The sequence below is a fragment of the Typopeltis vanoorti genome, chromosome 24 (assembly GCF_054136105.1).
Source record: "Typopeltis vanoorti isolate ZY-2024b chromosome 24, IOZ_Tvanoo_1.0, whole genome shotgun sequence".
Taxonomy (NCBI): Eukaryota; Metazoa; Arthropoda; class Arachnida; order Uropygi; family Thelyphonidae; genus Typopeltis; species Typopeltis vanoorti.
The window spans coordinates 468221-493009 of record NC_143572.1 but is presented as its reverse complement, the minus strand read 5'-3'; the positions used below and the strand labels follow the sequence as shown (position 1 = coordinate 493009).

General features: G+C 35.9%; 1 protein-coding gene across 1 annotated transcript in view; it reads left to right on the top strand.

Annotated features, from left to right (window-relative positions):
* The window catches only part of LOC150092879 (uncharacterized), a 124644-nt gene that overhangs the window by 37200 nt on the left and 62655 nt on the right, over positions 1-24789 (top strand). Inside the window, exons 20-23 of the mRNA XM_090414147.1 lie at positions 4232-4332; positions 4681-4752; positions 7236-7342; positions 22410-22482. Coding sequence (XP_090270273.1) covers positions 4232-4332; positions 4681-4752; positions 7236-7342; positions 22410-22482 — 353 coding nt within the window. The remainder of the gene's footprint in view (positions 1-4231; positions 4333-4680; positions 4753-7235; positions 7343-22409; positions 22483-24789) is intronic.

The window sequence follows — 24789 nt, the reverse complement described above, 5'->3', positions numbered from 1 at the left end:
CCTCATTGGGACTCTATTTACATGTAGAGTGCACTGGGATGGTTGTCTTGAGATCGCAAATGTTTCAGTTTTGGCCATGCTGATCTTCATTCCGGCGTCTGCACAAACAGCTACAAACCTATCCAGGGTCCGCTGGAGGTCATCTGCAAAAACAGACGTAAAATGCTACATCTTCCAATTCTGACACACTCACTGCCTCGGCTGTGCCTATCAATCCAGTCCATAAATATTATGAAAAGGAGGGGTAACAGAACACACCCTTGGCGGAGGCCAACGGAGACTGTAAAAGGTTCAGACTTTGTGCTGTTTACCCTGACACAAAACTCTGGGCATTCATACTGGGACTTGATGGCAGCTAATAGTTGGCCATCCACTCCATACTCCTGTACTACTTGCCAAAGCTTATCCCGAGGAAACCGGTCATATGCCTTCTCCAAGTCCAGAAAACATGTGTAGACATTCTTGGCATATTCCCACGATTTCTCAAAGACTTGCCTTAAAATGAAGATTTGGTCTGTTGTGCTTCTACCAGGATGAAAGCCACATTGTTCTTCCTGGAACTTTGACTCAACTATGCTCCTGCAACGTCTTTCCAAGCACTTAGCATACACTTTCCCAGGCAGGCTGAGCAGAGAGATGTCACGATAGTTAGCAATCCTTCTGATCTCCCTTCTTGAAGACTGGTATTATTATGCCTGTCTGCCATTGCTTTGGTGCTGGCCCAGATATCCAAGCAGCCTGACACACTCGAGTCAGCCAGAGAACACCGTCTCGATTTAAGGCTTTTAGCATTTCGGGCCGAATTTCATCATCGCCAGCAGCCTTGCCCGATTTTAGCGATTTTATTGCTAAATGGACCTCTTCTGCTGTGAGACTAGTCATTGCCCCGATCTGCACCTCTTGGATGTCCACAACTGCTGGGCCACCCGGGTTTAGAAGGCTCTCAAAGTATTCCCTCCATCTGTGGAGGATATCCTTCTTGGTTGTTAAAAGTGCACCATCAGAGGCCTTAATTGCCCTTGCTGTGCACGATTTCTTCCCTCGAAGGCAGCGGATGGTCTGCCAGAATGCTTTTTTTGCATTTGCACAGGATGAGTCTAATCTTTCTCCAAAGGATTCCCAAGCCTTCTGCTATGCTGTCTTTACTGCCTCAGCAGCAGCTTTTCGTGCCTCAGCATACCGAAAACGCATCTCAGGTGACCTGATCCTAAGCCATGTTAGGTAGGACTCCTTTTTTTGTCCGGACAGTTTTTTGGACTTCTTGGTTCCACCAAATTGTCCTTTTCTCACTGCCCATTGCATTGCCCGCCGAGCCACTTTCTGCCACAGCATGAGAGTGCAGAGGCAGTGACAGCTGTTCCGAACAGCTTCCACTCCTCCTCAACATCTGCAGTATGCTTGGGAATCTCTCTGAACCTGGAGAAAATGTCATCTGCAAAATTCTTCCTCACAGCCTCATTTTCCAATGTCTCCCATTTCACGCGGTATAGCTGCTTAGGCCTAGCAGCGTTGATGGTAGCATCTGGTTTCTGAAGCCGTAGAGTTCACACAACAAGGTGGTGGTCAGTTGACAGTTCTGCCCCTCTTCTCACACGAATGTCGAACACTGAGGAAAATAGGTCTGCTGAGACTATAAAGAAGTCAGTCAGAGACCTTTGTTCTAGTGTATCCCTGTACCAGATATACGTATGGACTTCTAGGTTCTGGAAGAAGGTATTCATTATGGACGAGCTGTTAGTACAGCAGAAGTCCAATAATTTCAACCCATTCGCGTTAAGGTCAGGGACGCCGTTCCTCCCAACCACACCCCGCCATATCTGGCCATCTGTTCCAACATGTGCATTGAAGTCACCCATTAGCAGGACTGATTCATTGTCTGCCACCCTGTCAAAAGCAGCATCCATTTCCTCTAGGAAGGCAGAGCATTCTGACTCCAGATTAGGTGCATAGGCTTGCACCACAGCCAAATCATGGTTTTTCATCTGAAGCCTTAACACACATACCTGTCCCCCCAATGGGATCCACTCAGCAACACAGTCTGACAGCTGGGGGGCTTGTGAGTATCCCCACACCCCCCTGAGCAGACATTGTCGGGCTCACACCAGAGTAGTATGCTTCCACCCCTTATCCAGGTCGACAGTTTCAGAGCCTCTCCTCTTGGTCGAAAGCCCGACTAAGTCTAGCTGGTAGCGCTTGGCTTCCTCGACCAGTTCCAACTCCTTCCCTGTCAGAGAGAAGATGTTCTAGGTGCCTAATTCTGAGAACTATGTAATCAATTTCAATGTTTTTATTTGGAAATCGATTGGCGGCTGTTGTCCATTCTTCGTAATCTCCAGTAGTTGATTATATTCATATGAACGTTTTGTAGAGGATAGTGCTAGAATACGCTAGCAAATGCCACCATCATGTGTTCGTAGTTCTAATACTACTATTACTGTGTGCCATTGTTTGAATTGAGTGGTATTTGTCGAGCAAACAACCTTATCATATGCATAAGAGACTTAGAATATCGGAAACCGGTTGAAAAAGATAAGGAGAAAGTGGTTGAATCATGTTTGTCCTTTCTTCTGCTACTCAAGCGCATAGAACTTGAAATGAAATTTCACGTGTATGCAAATTTGAATCTGATGGGTCATTGAGCTTGAAACGCTCAGTGACCTGTCAGAGCCAAGTAACTTAGCTTCTTTTTAAAACTAGTTAATGCTCTGATGGGACGGTAAATCCTATACGCATAGTGTATTACGGCTGTCAGATCACACGCGGTCTCCTGCTCAGGTTTCCTGGAGTCAAAACCCTACATGCCCCGTATGAGATCGGCTGACTCAGCTTCACGTAAATATTCTGACCGATATTCTTCAGTTCTTGCCAGGAATTCGAATGCCGTTCTTTCCATCCTACGGGCATCGGTGAAACCGACCGAACAATGGAGGCTCCCACTGCACGGATATATAATCATAAAATTTGTGGAAGTCGAAAACGGGATATTTTTAATTTCTCAGATTAAGACGAAAGTAGGAGGAAGGAAATTTTTTTTAGTAGTGTGTTTGTCCGCATGCGTAAATACTGACACGCACAAATTTTGATTTTTTTTGTTTGTAAGGGGGGGGGGGGGAGCGTGCTAGTAATCTTTTTGAGAGAGTACGCTGTTAACACTCGAAATCCCACGGTAATCTCTCTCTCTCTTTTATTCTCCTTTTCCACTAACTTGAAGAAATATGACAAAGAAGTTCCGTACTAGCATTATACAATAAGATCTTGGTGATTTTGAGAGACCATATGGATCCAGAAAATCTTTCTTAATTGATCTAGTATCGTGCAGATGTTATCATGTGGCTAGTAATCCTTCTGCATATGTGCTATTTAATTGATATACTTGTATATAAATATAATTTATTTACTTGGCCTATCGATGCATGTGAATTGCGTCTGTATTTTAGTCGGTGTATTTCCAGAAAGCAAAATGCTTTCTCCTTAAGAGACCAAATATATTTCCATCTCAAATTGTGGACGCCGTCAATATTTTTAAGGAAGCGTGAATAAATTGATGAATGTATGTTCGCAATAATCTCAAAAAAAATATTCGTTTGTAACTAAATATTCGTTTGTAATCTCATCATAGTTCTGGGAGAGACCGTTTAATTCCCAATCCAATCTCTGATGTGAAAGGTTGTAAATATATAGTGGATTGTACGACTCTGAGTGGATGAGCTCAGGATTTGATAACCCGGGAAACCTGCTCTAGAAACCAAACATGAAACATTCTCGAGACATTTCAGGACTCGAATAGACATATTTGCGTGTAATATCGTGAGGGGGGGGGAGTAGAAGGACGGACAAAATAATCCAACACTATTAACAAATAAGAATTCATATGGTGGTCAGTTTCGAACGCTGCAAAGCAAAGACGAGATCCATTTTGATTTTTTTTGTTCTGAAACAATAAAAGGTTGGCAATTATAAACACTTACGGTTGTGATTTTCATTTCTCCAGCTTGAAAATATCTAGAGATATTGTTAAGAAGCAGTTCCTTAAAAAAGAAATTTCGTTTATTAAATTACGTTATTTAAGAAATTTGAAGATAGGAGCATCAGCTTGAAATAGTAAAGTATATTATCATGAAGAAATGCTCCGAAAGATATTCCTCACTGGAAGTTTATCTTAATTATTGTCAATTATTTGTTTTAACTGTTTCATTATTTTAATTTATTGTTTTACTTTAATTGTTAATAGAGAATGGCGGAACAAGAGAGGATTTAACTACAGAAGAGAACGCTCGAAAATGTTGCCTTTCCGAACATCAGAGTTTGCTACTAGGAAGGGTTGCTGTTCGCGTAAGTTATTTCTTAATTTTTGTTCTCTGAAAACCAAAATTGAACCTATTAGAACTAAATTGTGACAAGCATTTTAGTACGAAATAAACGCATTCCGTGAAAGAAAACCTTTGAAAATCTCGCACTTGATATTATGCAAAACGCTTGAACTAATATAGTGAGTTATGGAAGCAAACTAAAATTCAGCAGATAACTAGGATGAACGATGAGCTCTTATATTAAAATGAGTTTATTTTAAAACAAAACTTCAGAAAAAGCATTTATGTAAATAAATTTGCATCTCTTGTAGTGACTGCAATTTATAAGTGTTTATCTTAATCTCAGACATAATACCGAAACGTTTTTCAGCTGGAAGACAACTTTTCGTCCCCCAGAGATATCGAGTGGGGATTAATCGGTGACCATGTGTACTTGTTGCAGGTAAGTAAGTCACAGATAACTTGATAATTCTGACACCAATCAAGAATTCGTATAGAAATTAACTTATAAAATACAAAAAGGATCTTACACTATCATTAAAGCATGTTTTCTAATAGTCTTCGTCTTTTATGACATCGTTCATTAACACCGAATTCAGACTTTGAGCCATTTTAACATATGCACTAAAGATAGAATTTTCTTTGCCTAATTTTGCTATTCAAATGAATGGTCAGATTAAAACTAAATATGAAATTAATGGAAATAATTTATTATAATTGTATCAACATAAATTGCAAGAAATCATATATTAACGCAGTTTAATATACAAACTGTTCATTCCTGAAAAGTTCCTAAAATACAACAGAGAGTAACTAATATTATTTTTGTTTATTTTTTTTTTCGGATCCTTTTGTCAATAGAAACATTTTAATTATAGTGCAAATATTGTTATTCAACCAAATATTGAAAACATAGGAACTAGAATACTTCAATAACCATACTCGAACGTATTATTACTCTTACGCATTTCTCAAATTTGTTTTCATGCAATAATTTTTGCCATTGTAAAAAGTTGGCTGTTTCCTGTTCGATAATTCCATCGTTTCTGCAAGAATTATCATTAGTTTTGAACACAATGTAAATTTCTCTGTGATAAATTAATCATATTCAAAGTACTCTCGATTTACCTGCAGATAGCAGTAAAATCTCATGATATTATGCTATTCATGAGAAGAATGAAACTCCATTTTTCATCATGGATGCTAAAAGAGTGTTCAGCTGAACTGGCTATTCCTCTGACAGTCTATATAATTTGAGCTTCAGAACAGCGAAGATTCCGCAGAAGTGGAAAGAATGTATGATAATCCTATTTCACAAGGGTGGTACAAAGACCGAGACACCCGATTATCGATGACTCAGTCTCTCAGGAGTGGTGGTGAAGATTTTGGAAAAGTTGGTTAGGGCCCGCATTCAGAAATATGTCGACAGAGACTTTACTTTGCAAAGAACAGCATGGCTTTACTAAGGGAAGGTGATGTTTTATCAACTTGATCACATTTAATAACAATGTTACCATTGAACTAGACAAGGACTGGATACACCATGATACCTTTGGATTTTGCTAGCTTTTGACAGAAGACAGCATGGCAGACTGCTGCATGAATTGGAGGATATATTTGTGATTGGATTATAATATAATATAATCCAATTAGAGTCCAGTTAAAAATATTGGGATTGGATTATAAACTGTTAACGTGAATAAGAGGATAGCTGACGAACAGATATCAAAACGTAGTATATGATGGATATGTGAGTGAAAGATTTAAGGTAACCAGTAGTGTATCACAAGGGTCAGTCCTTGGCCACTGTTATTCAATCTGTATATTAATGACATTGGGAAGGATTTGACAGGCGACATACAGCTGTTTGCGGATGATGCAAAGATAGGTAGGGTAATTAGGAATGCTGCTGATATGCAGAACATGCAGAATGATTTTAATGTTAGTAAATGTTAATGTTAGTAAATCTAAAGTCATGGTGAGATTGATGAGATTAGATATCCAATGTCGTATTATATTGGTGGAATTATGCTAGATGAAACTGATCAGGGTAGAGATCTTGGAGTTTCAGTAGATAGGAAGTTGAAGTTCAATCCATATAGCAAATACAATCAGATAATAATTGCAATGCTGAGCGAGCTTTTATATGTAAAGATAAGGATGTCATTTTTCCTCTTTACAAAGCCAGTAAGAGCTGCGCACAATATTCTGCGCAGGTTTGATCTCCTTGTTTCCGTGGAAATTCTGATAGAGTGGAGAGAGAGAGAGAGAGAGAGAGAGAGAGAGAGCGAGAGTTAAAATGATATGTGGAATACTGATTATGAAGAGACAGATTGAGTAGTTGTAGACTGCAGGCACTAGCACACAGGAGAAAGAGGATATTATTGAGACTTACAAACTTCTGAAATGGTCATACAAGATTTTAGTTGATGAAATTTTTTTATCTTATGGAGGGTGGGGAAAGGACAAGAGGGCGTCTTTGGAAACTGAGAATGAATGCTGCTAAGTAGGGGGTATGGGCTAGATTTTTCTCTCATAGGGTGGTGCGTGATTGGAATGGATTGCCATTGGATGTTTGTGAGTGCAAACAGTGTGAATGAATTCAAGAATAAATATGATAGCTGGTATGTGTAGTACGTGGCCTCCCTCGATGAGTTCCTGACTCCTTGGAGGTCTCGCCTAATAATAATAACCTCCCAATGTTGCTTACTCGAAGAACTGAATATCTCTAGATTTGTTTATATGCCCTAATTCGAAAGAAAGTTCCAGCGTAATTCCAGAGTAAGTTTAAGGTTTAATGACAATTTTAACTACCCTGGCCAACTGTATTTAAACATCTTTGTTTATCAATGCTTTTATTTTATAATTGAAAGGTGAAGATGAAAGACGTTTTTACTTAAAATGCATTTTTCCGTTTCTCTGCAGGCCAGACCTGTAACTTCTATAGATGTTGAAACGGACTTTGAAATCAAACACGAATTTCACACATTCCATCGGTCTGAAGATGAGTTTCTTAGTAGAGCCAATGTCGGGTAAGTCGTATATTCAGCTGTTTTAACTTTTATCTTTCCAGTATTTTTATTTTTTTATTTTTTTTGAATTATTCATTGTAGTGTGCAGATGTTCTGTATCAATAACAGATTTTATGGTATGCTTAATGCACATATTAAATACCAGCGTTTCATTCCGAAAACTCCTGACTTCCCAGACATATATCAACATTATGAAATAGCTTACAGTATAAACAAGTGCATGAAACTGTATGACGCGTTGCAGTAATTTTCTTGATGATTATTTTAATGTAATTTCGACCCACAAAAAAGATTGCAGAGCACATTACTACCGTGAGTGCACTAAGCATAAATAGGATCCGGAACTCAATCCGGAACTTAATTCGGAACTCAATTCTACCACCAGGTCTGAAAACATTCTAACATCTGAACGTTGCATCTGAACACAATGGATAGGAGTTTAGTCATAAACTCCTATCCACAGGGCGAGGGGATCAAGCCCACATGGTTAGATTGTTCATATACAAGTAAACATCGATGATTAACTACCTTCATGATTCTTTTCTCGGTTGCACATGCCTAGTAGATTGCCAGTAACAGCGAACTTCATAAGTAATTCTCTGCCACACTTCTTGACTTTGTGCTAGTCACACCTGAATCCTCTGATTTTGTTATCTTGCTTATCATGGAGAAATCACACGTGATGTGATTGGAGTAATTGATTGTAAAGATTGTAATGTAATATGATAGAGCTTTGCTGTCTCATCGTGTTCACATAACATGAGCATCAAATATTCCCCCCCACACACACACTCAGTGTGTTGGAATGTCATCATCTGTTGAACATAATCCTTCTAAGGCAGGTTCACATAAATCTTCACATATCCCAATTATTCTCCGCACTATAACTTTTGAGTGTTTGGAACAAATAAAGTTATCCCGATTACTTACTTCGTGCCTCAGAAAATCATAAATCTTCAGGTCTAGTATAACTTGCAAAGAGTAAAATTTTTAAATTAAAAAAATGTGTTATGTCTGCGATATGGTATGGTGTAAAAAAAAAAAAAAAACTTCGACAGTCCCCTTCAGTACACGTGCTGGGAAATATGCATGCACATTAATAGAAGAGCATACATAGAGTCTAAGCCATTACATTTAGCTGTAGCAATGGTGTTGACATTGGAAGAAAAGACGTTTATTGTGAGCATTACTTTCGTTCATAAGCAGTTGGTAGAGGGAATGGTCCAAAACTAAGACATGTTTCTGAGCGGTGTGTTCGTCGTTTCTGTAACCGTGTTCCAAGTAATAGTGTCATCGTTGCCTTAATCGAGAGGTTCAGACGTATCGGAAATGTTCTGCCGCAATGTAAAGGGCATTCGGGAGATCACGAACTGCTAACACGAATGAAAATCACGAGCGTGTGCTGCAGCAAATGGTAGTCTCCGAAACTTACTCAACGCCGAACAGAGGTATCACTTGGCTTAGCGAGGCGGTCATTACAGAGAATTCCTAAGGCGCTGGGTGTCTTTTCTTAAGTTATTCAGGTGAGTCAGTAAACAGCAACAGATTACGCTGCACAGCAGGTGCACGAGTGGTGGCGAATGTCAATGAAAATCCGTCCTTCCTGGATAATGTCTGGTTCTTGGACGAAACATATTTCCATCCAAGTGTTCAGGTCAACAGAAGAACCTACAGGTTTCTTGGGTTTTCGAGACTTGAATTTGTCCAGGAGAAACCTCTTCACATTCAGAAGGACACTTATCTCACATTGCTTGATGCCTTCGTTTGGAGTGTCTTCCATCATGACCCTGATTTCAAATCTTGATGAACGAAGGGATAAAATTATACGATATGTCCAGCAGATGTCGCAGCTCTTGTTCTCCAAGATGATCTCTGAACCACAAAAATTAGTATTTTTTTGTTTGTTTTTGCTTTTCTTGCTTGGTACAACAGATTCTGGTTGAATGGTGTTAAATATTCAGACAGGAAGATTGATGCATTGGCTTGCAATGCATTCAAGTCTCTGGCAACTGTTTTTTTTTCAGTCTACTGGCTTTTATGAGATTGTCTCTTGTGGATTTGCTTATAAGACAAACTATGACTGGTGCGAGTCCTGGCAGATCTTGTTTTTTTGCTCTTCTTGGAAATCTGATTTGTGGTCTGAATTTCGTTATGCTGTGGGGGGGATGCCAACTGCATGTCTTAAACTGAAAACTACGGCTCTGAGGTTTTCTGTAGGTGCAGTTTCAGGAAGACCATTTATGACAAGATCATCTTTATATTGTTGCTAATTTAAAAGTTCGTATTGCAGTTTTAGGGAATTAAGTTCTTGACGGAGTTCGGTTGTCTCTTTCATCAAATTATGTTGCCTGTCAGTATATTAACACTAATTTTGATGGGTTTTACCATTTGCAAGACTTCTTCCACTGCTAAATTATTATATTTAACCAAATTCTCATATTCTGTAAATTTTTTGTTACGTGTTCATCCTGTTTATCAAAGAGTTCTTGCACAAGGTCTACTAAGCACGATTTTATAGTCTAAATCTTTTTCTAGTAGTATATTTAAGGAATTCAAATGATAAGACTCACTTGTGTGTTTCTTTTTTGTCTGTTCAGTTCATCATCTGATTCTGTCTCCAGTGTAATCGGCTGTGCCATGGATGGTAGCATTTCTTTGTTCTCCCTGCAGTATGGACACTTCTATTCATTGCGTTTTGCATTGCATTTACGTTGTCCAGTTGTTTCTGGGAGGCCTGAACATATAAAGTGAAAATTCCTATGGCATTTCCTACAGGATATGTAATGTTCTTTCGACAATAATTCCTTTAGGCATTTTCATGCACTTCATGACTCACCTTTCTTTCCTTGAGCAACTGTAAAGATGGCGATATCCTTTGTATCTTCGCTAATCGTTGATCACAGATGACTCTGTTCAGTTTTCAGCACTCAAAATTTGGATTTTTCTTAGCCGATTTTAATGAATTTTATATTCACACACACACGCACGCACGCGCACACACACACACACACACACACACACACACACACACACACACACACACACACACACACACACACACACACACACACACACACACACACACACACACACACACACACACACACACACACACACACACACACACACACACACACACACACACACACACACACACACACACACACACACACACACACAAGCCTTATTACGACTGCGTGCTATTGAAGGATTCAGAAACAATCACGACTTCAGGAAAGGTTTTGCGAAGTGGAGGGGTGGAAATACATTTATGAAATTCGGACGATATTTACATAATATGATACATACTGATAAGTACCAAGCATGTTGCAATGGTACAAAACCAAGAGGACCATGATGATCAGACAAAAACTGAAATTTCAACTAGCTGTTGGGAACTTCTGCATATTTAAATATTGCATTTGATGAAAGTGGATGACAAATGTTATAAAATTGGCTTATTTGTTCCCCATTGTGATTATGTGAAGGTAAGGGTTAAGAACGCTTTTTATTTATGATTCAATTACTAATCGGTGTTAACGAGCAGAAGACAGAAAAGAATGTGGGAAGCCACAAATAACTGAACATTAAGATCATGATAACCGATAAAGAGGAGGTAAACACTTATGTACTGCCAAATGTCTGCTAGACCCTAAGAAGAACGGACACTGCAGAAAACTTTACAAACATTTAACCGAAGTCTTATCTGAGATACGCCTCTAAGACAAGAAATGTCAGATGAATGTTGAAAACTTGCAATGTAATGAACTCTACTGTGTCATTCTCTGCTTACAAATGAATCCAAGTTTCTACTACCCAGAAATGATACTCTATTACACTTTGGTGCCATTTCTAGTAGTGACTTTTGATTATTCTAAAACCATTAGAGAACATCCTAAAGCAAAGAAGAAGGAATTAGTAGCCCTGATCACTGAAGCATCATTACATTTATATGTGAAACACTGACAAACATTTAAGCCTCTCTCCAAAGCCAGCTTTGTAATAACAGGGTCTATCGGGATCACCTACAGTAGCACACTATCATATTATTCAAGTTAAGGAGATAATAAATCCCGTATTATTTTATTTAACAGCAGGGTACGAAAAATCATATATCGTATTATTCGTTTGCGATCTTCTTGTTTCAGCATTACAAAGTCAATCCATTGTTCTACAGTCCGACAAGAGGTCTGATTTCCGGTGCAATTAATCAAATGAGTTAATGCAATACGGAATGCTAATGAAATAATAATAATTTTTTATTGTTCTTTCAAATATTTACATATGTACAATGATCATCTATTCAGTATATTATTTTACAAGGTTCAGCACTTTATGCTACATATAATGAGATTTAAATAGTAATGATGATAACAGTTTTTTGTTTTTTTTATATATATATAACAATCATAATAATAATTTACAATTATATTATTCAGAGTTACATAAGTTGTATAATATTACATGTTGTGGTTTACTATTTTTTTTTCAAGTTTGAAAAGGTGTGATTATACAACAGTATTTACACATATGCAATCTAAATATTATGTTTTTTATTTTCACAATACGGTTTAAACTCATGATTTATTTTATAAGAATTTTTTTTTTTACATTGCATACATTTGTTAAAATTATTATATACTTTACATTCATTTGTTTTAGATATGATATATTACTTACATTTGTTTACATGTGATATTTACATTACATACATTGGCTTACATATAATACATACATTGGTTTTCATGTGATACGTACATTACATGCATTTGGTTACATATGATACATCTTGGATGAGAACTAATTTCTTTGTTTTCATCCTCGAAGCTTATATGTAAGCTTATTTGAGGATGACACCATTTGGTTATTATGTATTTTTTTTTTTTTTGCTGTGTTGGGAATCTACGAAATCTATGATTGAGAAATACACACACACACACACACACACACACACACACACACACACACACACACACACACACACACACACACACACACACACACACACACACACACACACACACACACACACACACACACACACACACACACACACACACACACACACACACACACACACACACACACACACACACACACACACACACACACACACACACACACACACACACACACACACACACACACACACACACACACACACACACACACACACACACACACACACACACACACACACACACACACACACACACATCAATATATTCCAATAACTTGGAATGTATTGATGCGTCGCTGAACTGGAACTCTGGACGAATATATTGTGTTTCATTAAGTTTGTATGGTATTTTGGGTACGTGTTTCTTGTTCATAGTATGTCCTTAGAGCTCTTTTCAGGCTATTTAAGTTTGTAAGGTATCTGTATTCAAAAGGTAATTTGTTTATCATGTCTGGGATGTAGAAGTTTCGTGTGGCCTTTCCGTAGTGATTATTGTATTTATATGTGATATAATTAGTAGTCTGAGGTCTTGTTATAAGGTATGTATTTCCTGTAGTTGGCATCGAAATAATGTTTTAGCAAGGCTGCATAGTGGCATAAATGTTTTGCTGTCATTATTTTGTGTTCTGACATTGCAATGTTTATAAGGTCGTGATTTTCTCTTTGTTCCCAAAAGATCAGTTTTGTCATTTTGTACTGTATCAACATTAATCTATTTAATTTGTAGGGAGCAGAGAAAGCATACGTTGTTATAGCGTATCTTAATATATTTTGGCATAGTGCTTTGTATATTAATGTTTTCAGGCATACGGGAACTATGTCTTTTAATAATTTTTTTACTACTACTACTACTACTACTACTACTACTACTACTACTACTACTAATAATAATAATTTTTTATATGATAATATTTTTATTGATCTGCTAAAATATTTACACATACAATAAACATCTTGAGTCACATTGCAACTTATAATTTTAGAGAATTCAGCACAAAGTGCTACATTTTCTACATTGGATTTAAATTAAAATTTTTAAAAATACTTTTTTGCCTTTATATTATGTATTTATAACACATGTTCTATTATTTACAATAAAGATTATACGGTATTTTTGAATTTAGAATATACATAATAATAATAATAATAATAATAATAATAATAATAATAATAATAATAATAATAATTTATTTTATTTATTTATTTATTTATCATTATTTATTTTTTTATGTCTGAGATGAATTCATACATAGTTGCTGTAGTAATTATATATATATATATAATATTTATAACGCATTACAATTATGAATAACAGATACTTGCAAGTTAGTAATTTTCTCCCTCGAAGCTTAGCAGAGCTTATCTGAGGAAGATGATAGATGATAGAGGGTGGGGGTTTCATAGTTGTTCCTATACTGGTCACAAGCCAGGTGTTGATTTTACTGTTTGTTGGTACGTGCTTGGAAGAATTCGACTGCTATTATAGTTTAACTTTTTTTTTCTTTTTTTTGTGCAAATAGACATGGTGTGTTTGTTTCTTTGTGTTCTTGTAGTGATAGTTTTTGAGAGGGGGGTTGTCATAGGATTGTGTGTGAGTGTGCATGTGTGGTGGGGAAGAGAGAAACAAGAATTGGTCTAATTTTCATTCTCGTTATAATATTTACATAGTGCCTGTTTCAGCTCTCTGTATGTTCCTAGGTTTCTGTTGTTGAACGGCAGTTTGTTTATCATGTGAGGTACGTAGATGTTTCGGGTGGCTTTGACGTGGTGATTGTTGTACTTATATGTTATGTAGTTTGTTGACTGTGGTCTTGTTATTTGATATGTTGTTCTGGTTACTCTATATGTTGGGCTGTAGTAGTATTTTAACATGACTGTGTAGTGGCATAAGTGTTTCTCCTTAAATATTTTGTGTTTTGTCCGTACTTCCTGCATAAGAGTGGGTTGTTCCCTGAATATCAGTTTTACCATTTTATCTTGCAACCATGGTAGCCTGTTAAGTCTGTAGTCTGCACAGAATGTGTATGATGTGATTGCATATCTTAAAATGTTTTCACATAATGCTTTATAGATTAGTATTTTTATGTGGTTTGGGGCAATGTCTTTTAATCTGTATAGTTTGATTGCTATTATCCTAAGCTTGGTATGTAGGTAGTTTATATGGCTATTCCAACTTTGATCAGCATTGAAATGAAGTCCAAGATAACGTGTTGTTTTCACCTGTGTGATGGTTGTGATTTTAGGTTCTGCACTGTGTATATAGGAGGATGAATGTTTGATAGTGAGATATTTAGTTTCTATGGGCAGGGTTCGGGGTTTTTGAATACCATTAGCTTTGTTTTTCCAGGATTTATATATATGCAGTTTTCGGTTAACCAGTTAGTGATTTAATTGATGTCGTGTTGCATATTTGTGTAAGCGATATTTGCATTGTTGTGAATGGATACTATGGCTGTGTCGTCTGCATATTGGAAGATTTTACTTTTTAGGGGGAGTTGGCTTATGTCCTGTGTGTATGTGTTAAATAGAATGGGAGATAGGACAGCTTCTTGCGGTACTCCACAGGTTACATGTACCTCTTTGCTGTATGCTGATCCTATATGCGTGATGTGTTTCTGTTTTTCGTGTATGCTTTAAAACACTGGAGTAGACGACCTCCAATTCCAATATGGGTTAGTTTCTTTAACAAGGTTTTATGTGTTAGTGTGTCAAATGCTTTTGTTAGGTCAATGAATACCACTAATGTTATTCTGTTTTTAACCAATGCAGCGTTTATTAGATGTGCGAAATCTTCCAGGAGTGTTGCTGTTCCTTTATTTTTTTGAAAGCCATATTGTGTTTTGGGTATGATTTGAAATTTTTCAACGTATGTGGAGAGTTTCTGATGTACAATGCCCTCCATGATTTGGTTGATTAAAAACAGCGTGGCGATGGGTCTGTAATTACTTATTATGTTTCTTTTTCCCTGTTTGTGTATGGGTGTGATTAATGCAGTCTTCAGTGTTTCAGGTATGTGTCCCGTTTCGAAGGTTTTATTTAACAGTTTTTGTATAACTGGAAGTAGGTCGGTTGAGTGTTTCTTGGTGTCTTTTGGTCTGATTTCGTCTATTACCGGTCCTTTGTTAGGATTAATTTGTTGAATTGCCAATGATAGTTCTTCTTTTGTTACTGTGGGGAACCACATCGACTGGGTTGCTCGTGGACGTAGTGGAGAATGTTCGTTTGTGTGAGGAAAGGTTGTTTCTTGTAGCTTTTGGACAGAGTTCACAAAGTGCTGATTAAAGTTGTTTGCCAACTGTTTGAGGGATTTGGGATCGCAGGTAAAGCTGTTTTTTATTGTTTCTGAGGCAGTGGTTCTGTGTATATTGTCCAGCATTTCATTAATCAGGTGCCAGGTTTCCTTTATGTCATTCTGAGCTGTTGTTAATTTGTTGCTGTAATAGTTTCTTTTTGCCGTTCTAATTTGTGTTGTTAGAAGATTCCGTTTTCTTTTGTATTCAGCTTTTAAAGCGATATTGTTCGGCGACTTCTTAAGTTGTTTCCATAGGGCATCTTTTCTTTGTATGTCTGTTAGTATGTTGTCTGTTATCCGTCTTTTGTTTCGTTTGGGGGCGTATTTTTATTTTTGTTAATGCTTTGTTATATATTTTGTTAATAATAATAATAATAATAATAATAATAATAATAATAATAATAATAATAATAATAATAATAATAATAATATTTTTTAATGTCAAATAATATTTTATTATCTGTGTAATAAATTACATACGTATACATACAATTTAATTATACATAAAAGTTTTGTAATACATATAATTCTCCTATATAATAGATACAATTTAAAACATAATACAACAATTTTTCATATGTGGTTTAGTTCAGATTCCAATTTATCGCATACTTTGTGTACAGTGCGCATGTCATATGGCACAACAGTTTGAGTGATTTTAGCAGTTATAACGATTTTTGTAATAGTTTACAATGTGTTATAGTTCAGTTACACAGGACAGATTACACGATTATCTATCTATCTATGTAATGTTTTTTTCTGTACAGAATGCTAGGAAAATATCTCATTTAAATTGCATAGTAAATGTTATTAACAATGTGTCTTACATCTTTTTTCACATACATATTTACGATGATTCATTTTTTATTAAATCTATTGTAATATTTATTTGTTTCTTTGGCTGGCTTCTTCCTCGAAGCTTTGCAGAGTTTATCTGAGGAAGATAATCGATGGTGGTTTCATGGTTTTGTTTCTATAACCGTCGCAAGCCAGTGTTGATTTTACTGTTTGTAAGTAGGTGATTAGAAGACTACTACTGCATGCATACGGTTTGACTTTTTTGCAAGTGGGGATGAATTTGGTTATGGTATGGTTGCGTCCTTGTAATGGTGTTTTTTGAGTGGGGTTTGCTATAGGTTTTGTGTGTGTGTGTATGACTGAGAGAGAGTGAGAGAGAGAGAGAGAGAGAGAGAGAGAGAGAGAAAGAGAGAGGAATTTCTCTAACTTTCATTCTCGCTATAATATTTATATAGCGCCTGTTTCAGATCCTTGTAAGTCCCTAGGTTTCTGTCGTCGAACGGAAGTTTGTTTATTATGTCAGGAATGTAAAGGTTTCGGGTGGCTTTGCAGTAGTGAATATTGTACTTATATGTTGTGTAGTTTGTTGACTGTGGTCTTGTTATCTGGTAGGTTGTTCTGGTTACTCTGTAGGTTGGCCTGAACTAGTGTTTTAACATGACTGTGTAGTGGCATAAGTGTTTCACCTTAAATATTTTGTGTTCTGTCCGTGCTTCCTACATAAGTGTGGATTATTCCCAGAATATCAGTTTTTCCATTTTACCTAGCAAACATTGTAACATGTTAAGTCTGTAGTCTGCACAGAAAGCATATTATGTGATTGCCTATCTTAAAATGTTTTTACATAATGCTTTATAGATTAGTATTTTTGTGTGTGTCGGGGCAATGTCTTTCAATCGATGTAGTTTGCTTGCTATTATCTTGAGTTTGTTGTGTAGGCAGTTTCAATGGCTATTCCAATTTCGATAAGCATCGAAGTGAAGTCCGAGATAGCGTGTTGGTTTCACCTGTGTGATGGTTGTGGTTTTAGGATGGGTGCTTTGTAAAGGATCGATGTCGAATAATGAGATATTTGGTTTCTGTGGGTAGGGTTTGGGGGTGTTTAAACATCATTACCGTTTTCGGTTAGCCAGTTAGTGATTTAATTGATGTCGTGTTGCATATTTGCGTTGTTGTGAATGGATACTATGGCCGTGTTGTGTGCGTACTGGAAGATTTTACTTTTCAGGGGAAGATGGCTTATGTCGTGTGTATATGTTAATTATAATGGGAGACGGGACAGCTTCTTGCAGTACTCCACAGGTTACCGGTACCTCTTTGCTGTACGCTTATCATATATATGTGATGTGCTTCCTGTTTTTTTGTTTGCTTTAAACCACTGGAGTAGGCGACTCCGATTCTGATATGTGTTAATTTCGTTAACAAGGTTTTGTGTGTTAGTGTTAGATCAATGAAAACGACTAATGCTATTCTGTTTTTATACAATGCAGCGTTTATTAGGTCTGTGAAATCTTCCAGGAGTGTTGCTGTTTCTTTATTTTTTTGAAAACCATATTGTGTTGTGGGTATGCGTTGAAATTTTTCAACGTATGTGGAAGTTGCAATACACGATGTGCTCCATGATTTGGTTGATTACAGAAAACGTGGCGATGGGTCTGTAATTACTTATAATATTTCTTTTTCCCTGTTTGTGTATGGGTGTGATTAATGCAGTCTTCAATGTTTCAGGTACGTGTCCCGTTTCGAAGATTTTATTTAACAGTTTTTGTATAACGGGAAGTAGGTTGGTTGAGTGTTTCTTGATGTCTTTTGGTCTGATTCCGTCTATCCCCGGTCGTTAGGATTAATTTGTTCATTTGCAAGTCATAGTTCTTGTTTTGTTATTGTGAGGAACCACTTTGACTGGGTTGCTCGTGGACCTAGTGGAGAATGTTCGATTGTGTGAGGAAAGGTTGTTTCTTGTATTTTTTGGACAGAGTTCACGAAGTGCTGATTAAAGTTGTTTGCCAACTGTTTGAGGACTTTGGGGTCGCAAGGATGCTATTATACTGTTTTGTAGTCTTAGTGAGTTTTATGGTTTCTGGTTCTGTATGTAACTGAAATGCTGTGAAATAATGCTCTGCCAGTTTGCACATTATGACTGCTTTAAAGCTGTTTGGAGGGGCTCGTATATTTATGTGGTCAATACAGGATGAGGTGGTTGTATTCTCGGCTATCTCTTCTCGTGTATAGGACTGTATGGATTGGGTTATGTTATATGCTGATAAGAGATCTAGGTGTTGTTAGTTATAAACATTAGGAAATGTTTATATTCATGTCACCTATTATTATCAAGTATTCTAGACGCCTTCCGTGGTGAAAGCTATCTGTTTAATTTTCTAGAAATTTTGTATTGCTTATGATGGGTGGTCTATATATTGCGTTTAATATCAAAGAGTTCTCTTGATTGATATTTTTAACTTCAGTGCATATATTTTCTGCAAATTCTAAGTTATAGTTCATCTCTGTTACTTCTAATTTATGTTTGGTGAATATTATTATACCACTGCTTCGTTTAGTTTGCCTTCAGTGTTTGTGTTGTTGGAAGTTTGACATTTGGTAGATGGTTGCCTGTTCGTTTGTCATAGATATTTCAGTCAGTATTAAAATGTCTATGTTGTCTATATCTTCCTTCAGATAAGCTTGCAGGGTCAACCATTATCTTTGAATGCTCCTGATGTTGATGTGGAGAATAAATAGTCCTTTTTTGCAGATAGTCACTTGTTTCCATTCTGTTATTGATTTCAGAATGTGGCAGTTGTCATGTTCCGGGGTGATTACATCTGGTTTGTGGTCTGCATTAATGTGGGTTGGTATATTCTTCCCTTCTTTACGAAACTCATCTGTGTTTTTTTTTTTTTAATGTGGCAGCCTATTGAGGCCTTGTACTGATTTTATTTGGATTGGCTTTGCATCTCGTGTCTTTTTTAAGAATATTTTGCTGTCTCTTATCCATATAAACTGGTAATTTGCTTCTGTTTTTACTTTTCTTGTTTGGTAGAATAGTTTTTGATAATATTACGTTAAGTATTCGACAAATATTTTGGGGTATTATCGTGGGCTCCCTTCAGATCCTTGACTTTTTTAATCCTGCTAGCTTTTATAGTGTAATATTTGTTGGGCTGTTGGTGAGTCACACCACGATGTGAGGAGGACGAGAATTATTTTGTATTGTCCTTTTTTGTGGAAACCGATGTACTGACTGGATATCTTTTAATTCAATGGGGGCGCCAATTTTTTGGCTTAGTTGTATTACGATGTCTTTTAAATGTTCCATAACAATTTCTGGGAGATCATCTATTAGGAGATCATTTTTATACTGCTGTTGGTTTAAGAGTTCGTAGTGCTGCTTTAAAGAGTTTAGTTCTTGTCGTGGTTCTGTTGTCTCTTTGATTAAATTATGTTGTCTTTCCGTTAGCTCTTTAACGCAGCTTTTAATTTCTCTAACGGTCTGTAATACGCCCTCTACCGAGCTATTCTCATACTGAATTCCTCATACCAGTTGAATTTTTTTATAATTTGTACGGTATGTTTTTCAAAAAGTTCTCCAACAAAATTGATTAAACTGTCTTTTAGGTTTTCTAATCTATTTTCAAGTAATGTATTCAAAGTTGGCTGACCTGGGTTTCCGTTGTTGTTGTTCTTTGTTTTTATTTTCGTCTGAGGTTGATTGCTGCGTTAGCTGTTTACCGCCTGCGGTTGAAGGCGACATTCCTTTGTTTTCTCTACAATGGGAGCACTTCCACTCATCACACTTCCCGTTTGATTTTCACTGCCAAGTGGCCTCAGACAATCCCGCACATAGAAAGTGCATGCTTCTCTGGCAGTTCCTGCATGTCATGTGGTTTTCTTCCGCCATTAAGTCTTCCTGGCATTTGTGGCACTTCATATTTCTGGTTTAGCCCATCTCGCTGTCACTGCTAATATGGCAACTTCCTTTGTTTTCTTCTTGCGTAATTGACCAACGTATATTTCGTATTTTGAATACTCATAATTTACTTATTACTTAACAGGTACTTACAGTTTTACGTCAACATCTTCGGCTTGAAAAATGGAATTCAGTGATACACTTTAAATTTTAATTCACAAAAAAAAAAATTCTGTGTTGCTACTTAAAATATGGGGGTATAGAAGTAGCGTGCTTGCTGCTATTATTATTATTATTATTATTATTATTATTATTATTATTATACCTTGGAATTTACTTCGATGCAGATATGAACTAGACTAGCCATATAAAACATCTACACAACAAACTCCGAACAATAAGTGGCAAACTCTACAGATTAAAAGACATAGTTCCCATATGCCTAAAGACACTAATATACAAAGCACTATGCCATAATATACTAAGATACGCGATAACAACGTATGCTTTCTGTGCACCCTACAAATTAAATAGACTAATATCACTACAGTACAAAATGACAAAACTGATCTTTTGGGAACAAAGAGAAAATCACGACCTTATAAACATTGCAATGACAGAACACAAAATACTGACAGCAAAACATTTATGTCACTATGCAGCCTTGCTAAAACATTATTTCGATGCCAACTACAGGAAATACATACCTTATAACAAGACCTCAGACTACTAATTATATCACATATAAATACAATAATCACTACGGAAAGGCCACGTGAAACTTCTACATCCCAGACATGATAAACAAATTACCTTTTGAATACAGAAACCTTACAAACTACAACAGCCTGAAAATAGCTCTAAGGAAACAACCACCCAAAATACCATACAAACTTAATGAAACACAATATATTCGCTCAGGCTTCCAGTTCAGCGACGCATCAGTACATTCCAATTTATTGTGTGTGGGGGGTGGGGGAGCGCGCGCGTGTGCGTGCGTGCGTGCGTGCGTCTGCGTGTGAGTGCGCGCGCGCGAATTTCTCAATCATAGATTCTGTAGCATCCTAACACAGCAAAAAAAAAAAAAAACAATACATAATAACCAACTGGTGTCATCCTCAGATAAGCTTACATTTAAGCTTGGAGGATGAAAGGAAAAAAAATTAGTTCTCATCAAAGATGTATCATATGTAACCAAATGCATGTAATGTACGTATCACAAGAAAACCAATGTATGTATTATATATAAACCAATGTACGTAATGTAAATATCACATGTAAACAAATGTAAGTAATGTATCATAGGTAAACAAATGAATGTAATGTATATAATAATTGTAACAAATGTATGTAATGTATATAATAATTGTAACAAATGTATGTAATGTATATAATAACTGTAACAAATGTATGTAATGTATATAATAACTGTAACAAATGTATGCAATGTAAAAAGAAAAAAAATTATTTTAAATGTAAGTCATGAGTTTTCACCATATGTTCTTGAAAATAAGGACACATAATATTCAGATTGCATGTGTAAATACTGTTGTATAATCACACCTTTTCAAACTTGAAAAAAAAATAGTAAACCACAACATGTAATATTATACAACTTATGTAACTCTTAACAATACAATTGTAAATTCTTATTATGATTGTTATATAAAAAAAACTGTTATCAACGTTACTATTTAAATCTCATTATATGTAGCACAAAGTGCTGAACCTTGTAAAATAATATACTGAATAGATGATCATTGTACATATGTAAATATTTGAAAGAACAATAAAAAAAAATTAAAAAAAATTTTTTTAAAAATATTGTTATTATTATTATTATTATTATTATTATTATTATTATTATAGTTGATATTTGGATCATAATAGTTATTAAACGAAAATTAGTGATGCTGAAATATGTAATTCTCAGAAGGAAAATAAGTTTCATAAAGCCTCCAGTAATAATGTTTTTATATTTAAGGATATTAATATTGTTATGTATATATGTAAATGCCCTGTATGATAATAAATAAAATGTTATCACAGTTAAATATATATATATTTATATGTTTAATTTTAAAGTTATTATTATTATTATTTTCTAAAGGGAGGTGGTTCCTGGTCCTCTCAGCCCACTGTCATTAACCTTTTTCGTAAGAATGATGGCAGAAAGATTTCACGTAAGTATTCTATAACAGGAGTTGGGACTCGATTAACTTCAAACATATCGTGCTATCAAGCCAAGGGTGGTTAAGAGCCAAATGTCATGACGAAACAAGAGTTATTCAGTCCATTAAGAAAACAGACTAGCATTTCATTTACAGAGAATCTAATGTTCTTTTAATAGAATAAACTTTTGTTGACCATCTGTCACTCCTTCTAAAGAGAAGTTTAAATCCACAGTTGCGAACCACAAATCGAAACAGTATATCAAATAATTAAAGGTCAAGCAGGCTAGTGTGTTTATATTAATCCTGAGAAACTCTTTCTTAATTTCTAGGGATGACCCCGTAGTTCTTCTCACAATTAGTCATACTGAAAAAGTTCATCTATATCATTCTTATAACAACCTTAAGTAACTTATATATTTATATAATATTCCCTCTTTTTTTGTCTATTTTCAAAATAATTAAAGTACAAAATGTGCTTTGTATGCTTTATATTAGTAAGTACTAAGAATTTATATAAATAATTACAGATTTCCAAATGACATTTTTTCTATAAAGTGTTTTTTTTTTAATTTTTTAGTGTTATTTCCTTACCTTCCTGAAGAATATTGTTGGCATCGCACTTCTTTCATTTTCTACGAATTCTAAAATTCTATAATAATAGAAGTTTAGACATAATAGAAATTCGAAAATTAGAGAATTTCTCCATGGCATCACCATTTGCGCAATACCTGTCACTTCGTAGTGAGCTCATTCACCCGTACAGTACTCACAGCTGACGCTGGCAACCCATTCTACTCCTTCACCACTCTCCAAGCATAAAAAAAATAATAAAAAAAACTTAGTGCTTTCTCAAGCCTTGTTAACTGAACTCTTTCTTAATTTCCTTCTGTGGCCCTTGTTCTTCCCACATTAGTCATGTACTGAAAATCTTCATCCGCATTTATCTCATGACAACCTTTAGGTAACTTGTACATCTCTATCACATCCCCCCCCTTTCCTCCTATCGGCCAAGCTCTGTAACCGATACAACTTCTATCTATCCTCATAAGGAGCATCTGATAAATCTGCTGTCATCTTGGTCAACCGCCTCGATCCTTTCTACCTCTTCAACATCTTCGAGGAATTCAATTCAAGAAGATATGATTCCCTTAACTCTGGTTGTTAGTATGTTCTTCAGTATTCAGGTAATCTTATTAACTATTTAGTCACTTTTACAATATAGCTTCTGAACTCTAACCCAGAGTCCACTAACACCCCCAAATCCAAAGTCTTCATAATTTCTTGCAGTTTAGTTCTATCAGTGTAGCACACAGATGTTAATCTTTTTATCTCATTAGTCTATATTAATCGTCCGGCAAAATCTTCACATCAGCTTTATTAAGTATTGCTCTACACAGGTTTACATCATCATCATCGGAAAATAAATGAATATTTCCCTTTAGATCATTTCATACATCATTGATGTACAAGTTAAATAGCAGTGGTATATTGCCCTGTGCCACATTTCTAGTCAGATGTCCCAGGACTCACTCTTCCATAAATTACTGATTTCCATCAATTAGCCGCCCTTTATCAGCTTCACCCAGCTTCATATCCAACCAGTTACTAAAATATATATAACAGAGTTCGTGCGGTACTCTGTCAAATGCTTCTGCAAAGTGTAGCAGTAGTATTGTGTAACCATTCCCTTATCCAACTCAGCTGTTACGTTATTATAAAACGAAAGTAAATTACTGAGACCTGACCCATCTTCACAAATCAGGCATTTCAAAATAACCATTTATTATATTTATTTTATGCTATGAAAATAAATATAATAAAGTTTAATAAGAAATACTTTTTTCTAAGTCTTTCGAAGTTGAGTAACATTTTTAATTTATTTAAACAACTTTCAGGCTTACACATGTATTGAATTTATTCAAACCTCCAATGTATTTTATCCAACATTACGTGGATGACATCATCAGGAAGATAGACCGTTAACTACATTCAAAAGACGAATCAAATAATCAGTCATAAATCATGCGTATATTAGCACGTGTCACGGTTTGCAGCTGAAGTATATGATATTACACTACGAAAGTTATTTAGTAAGTTGAGTAAATAAAAAAAATTAATTAATTAATTAAAAAAATAATATGAACAGTTAATAGTGGTCACTTTCCCAAATTTGGATATTCGCACACAGTCTGATCGGTTCAGGTTTGGGCGATTTCATACCAAACCCGAACTTGTCTGGTCCAAAGGACTCTGTGCCTAGTGTCAGCAGTGTAAACGTCCGAATCTCAATGATCGCACCGCATGCCAATATTAAGT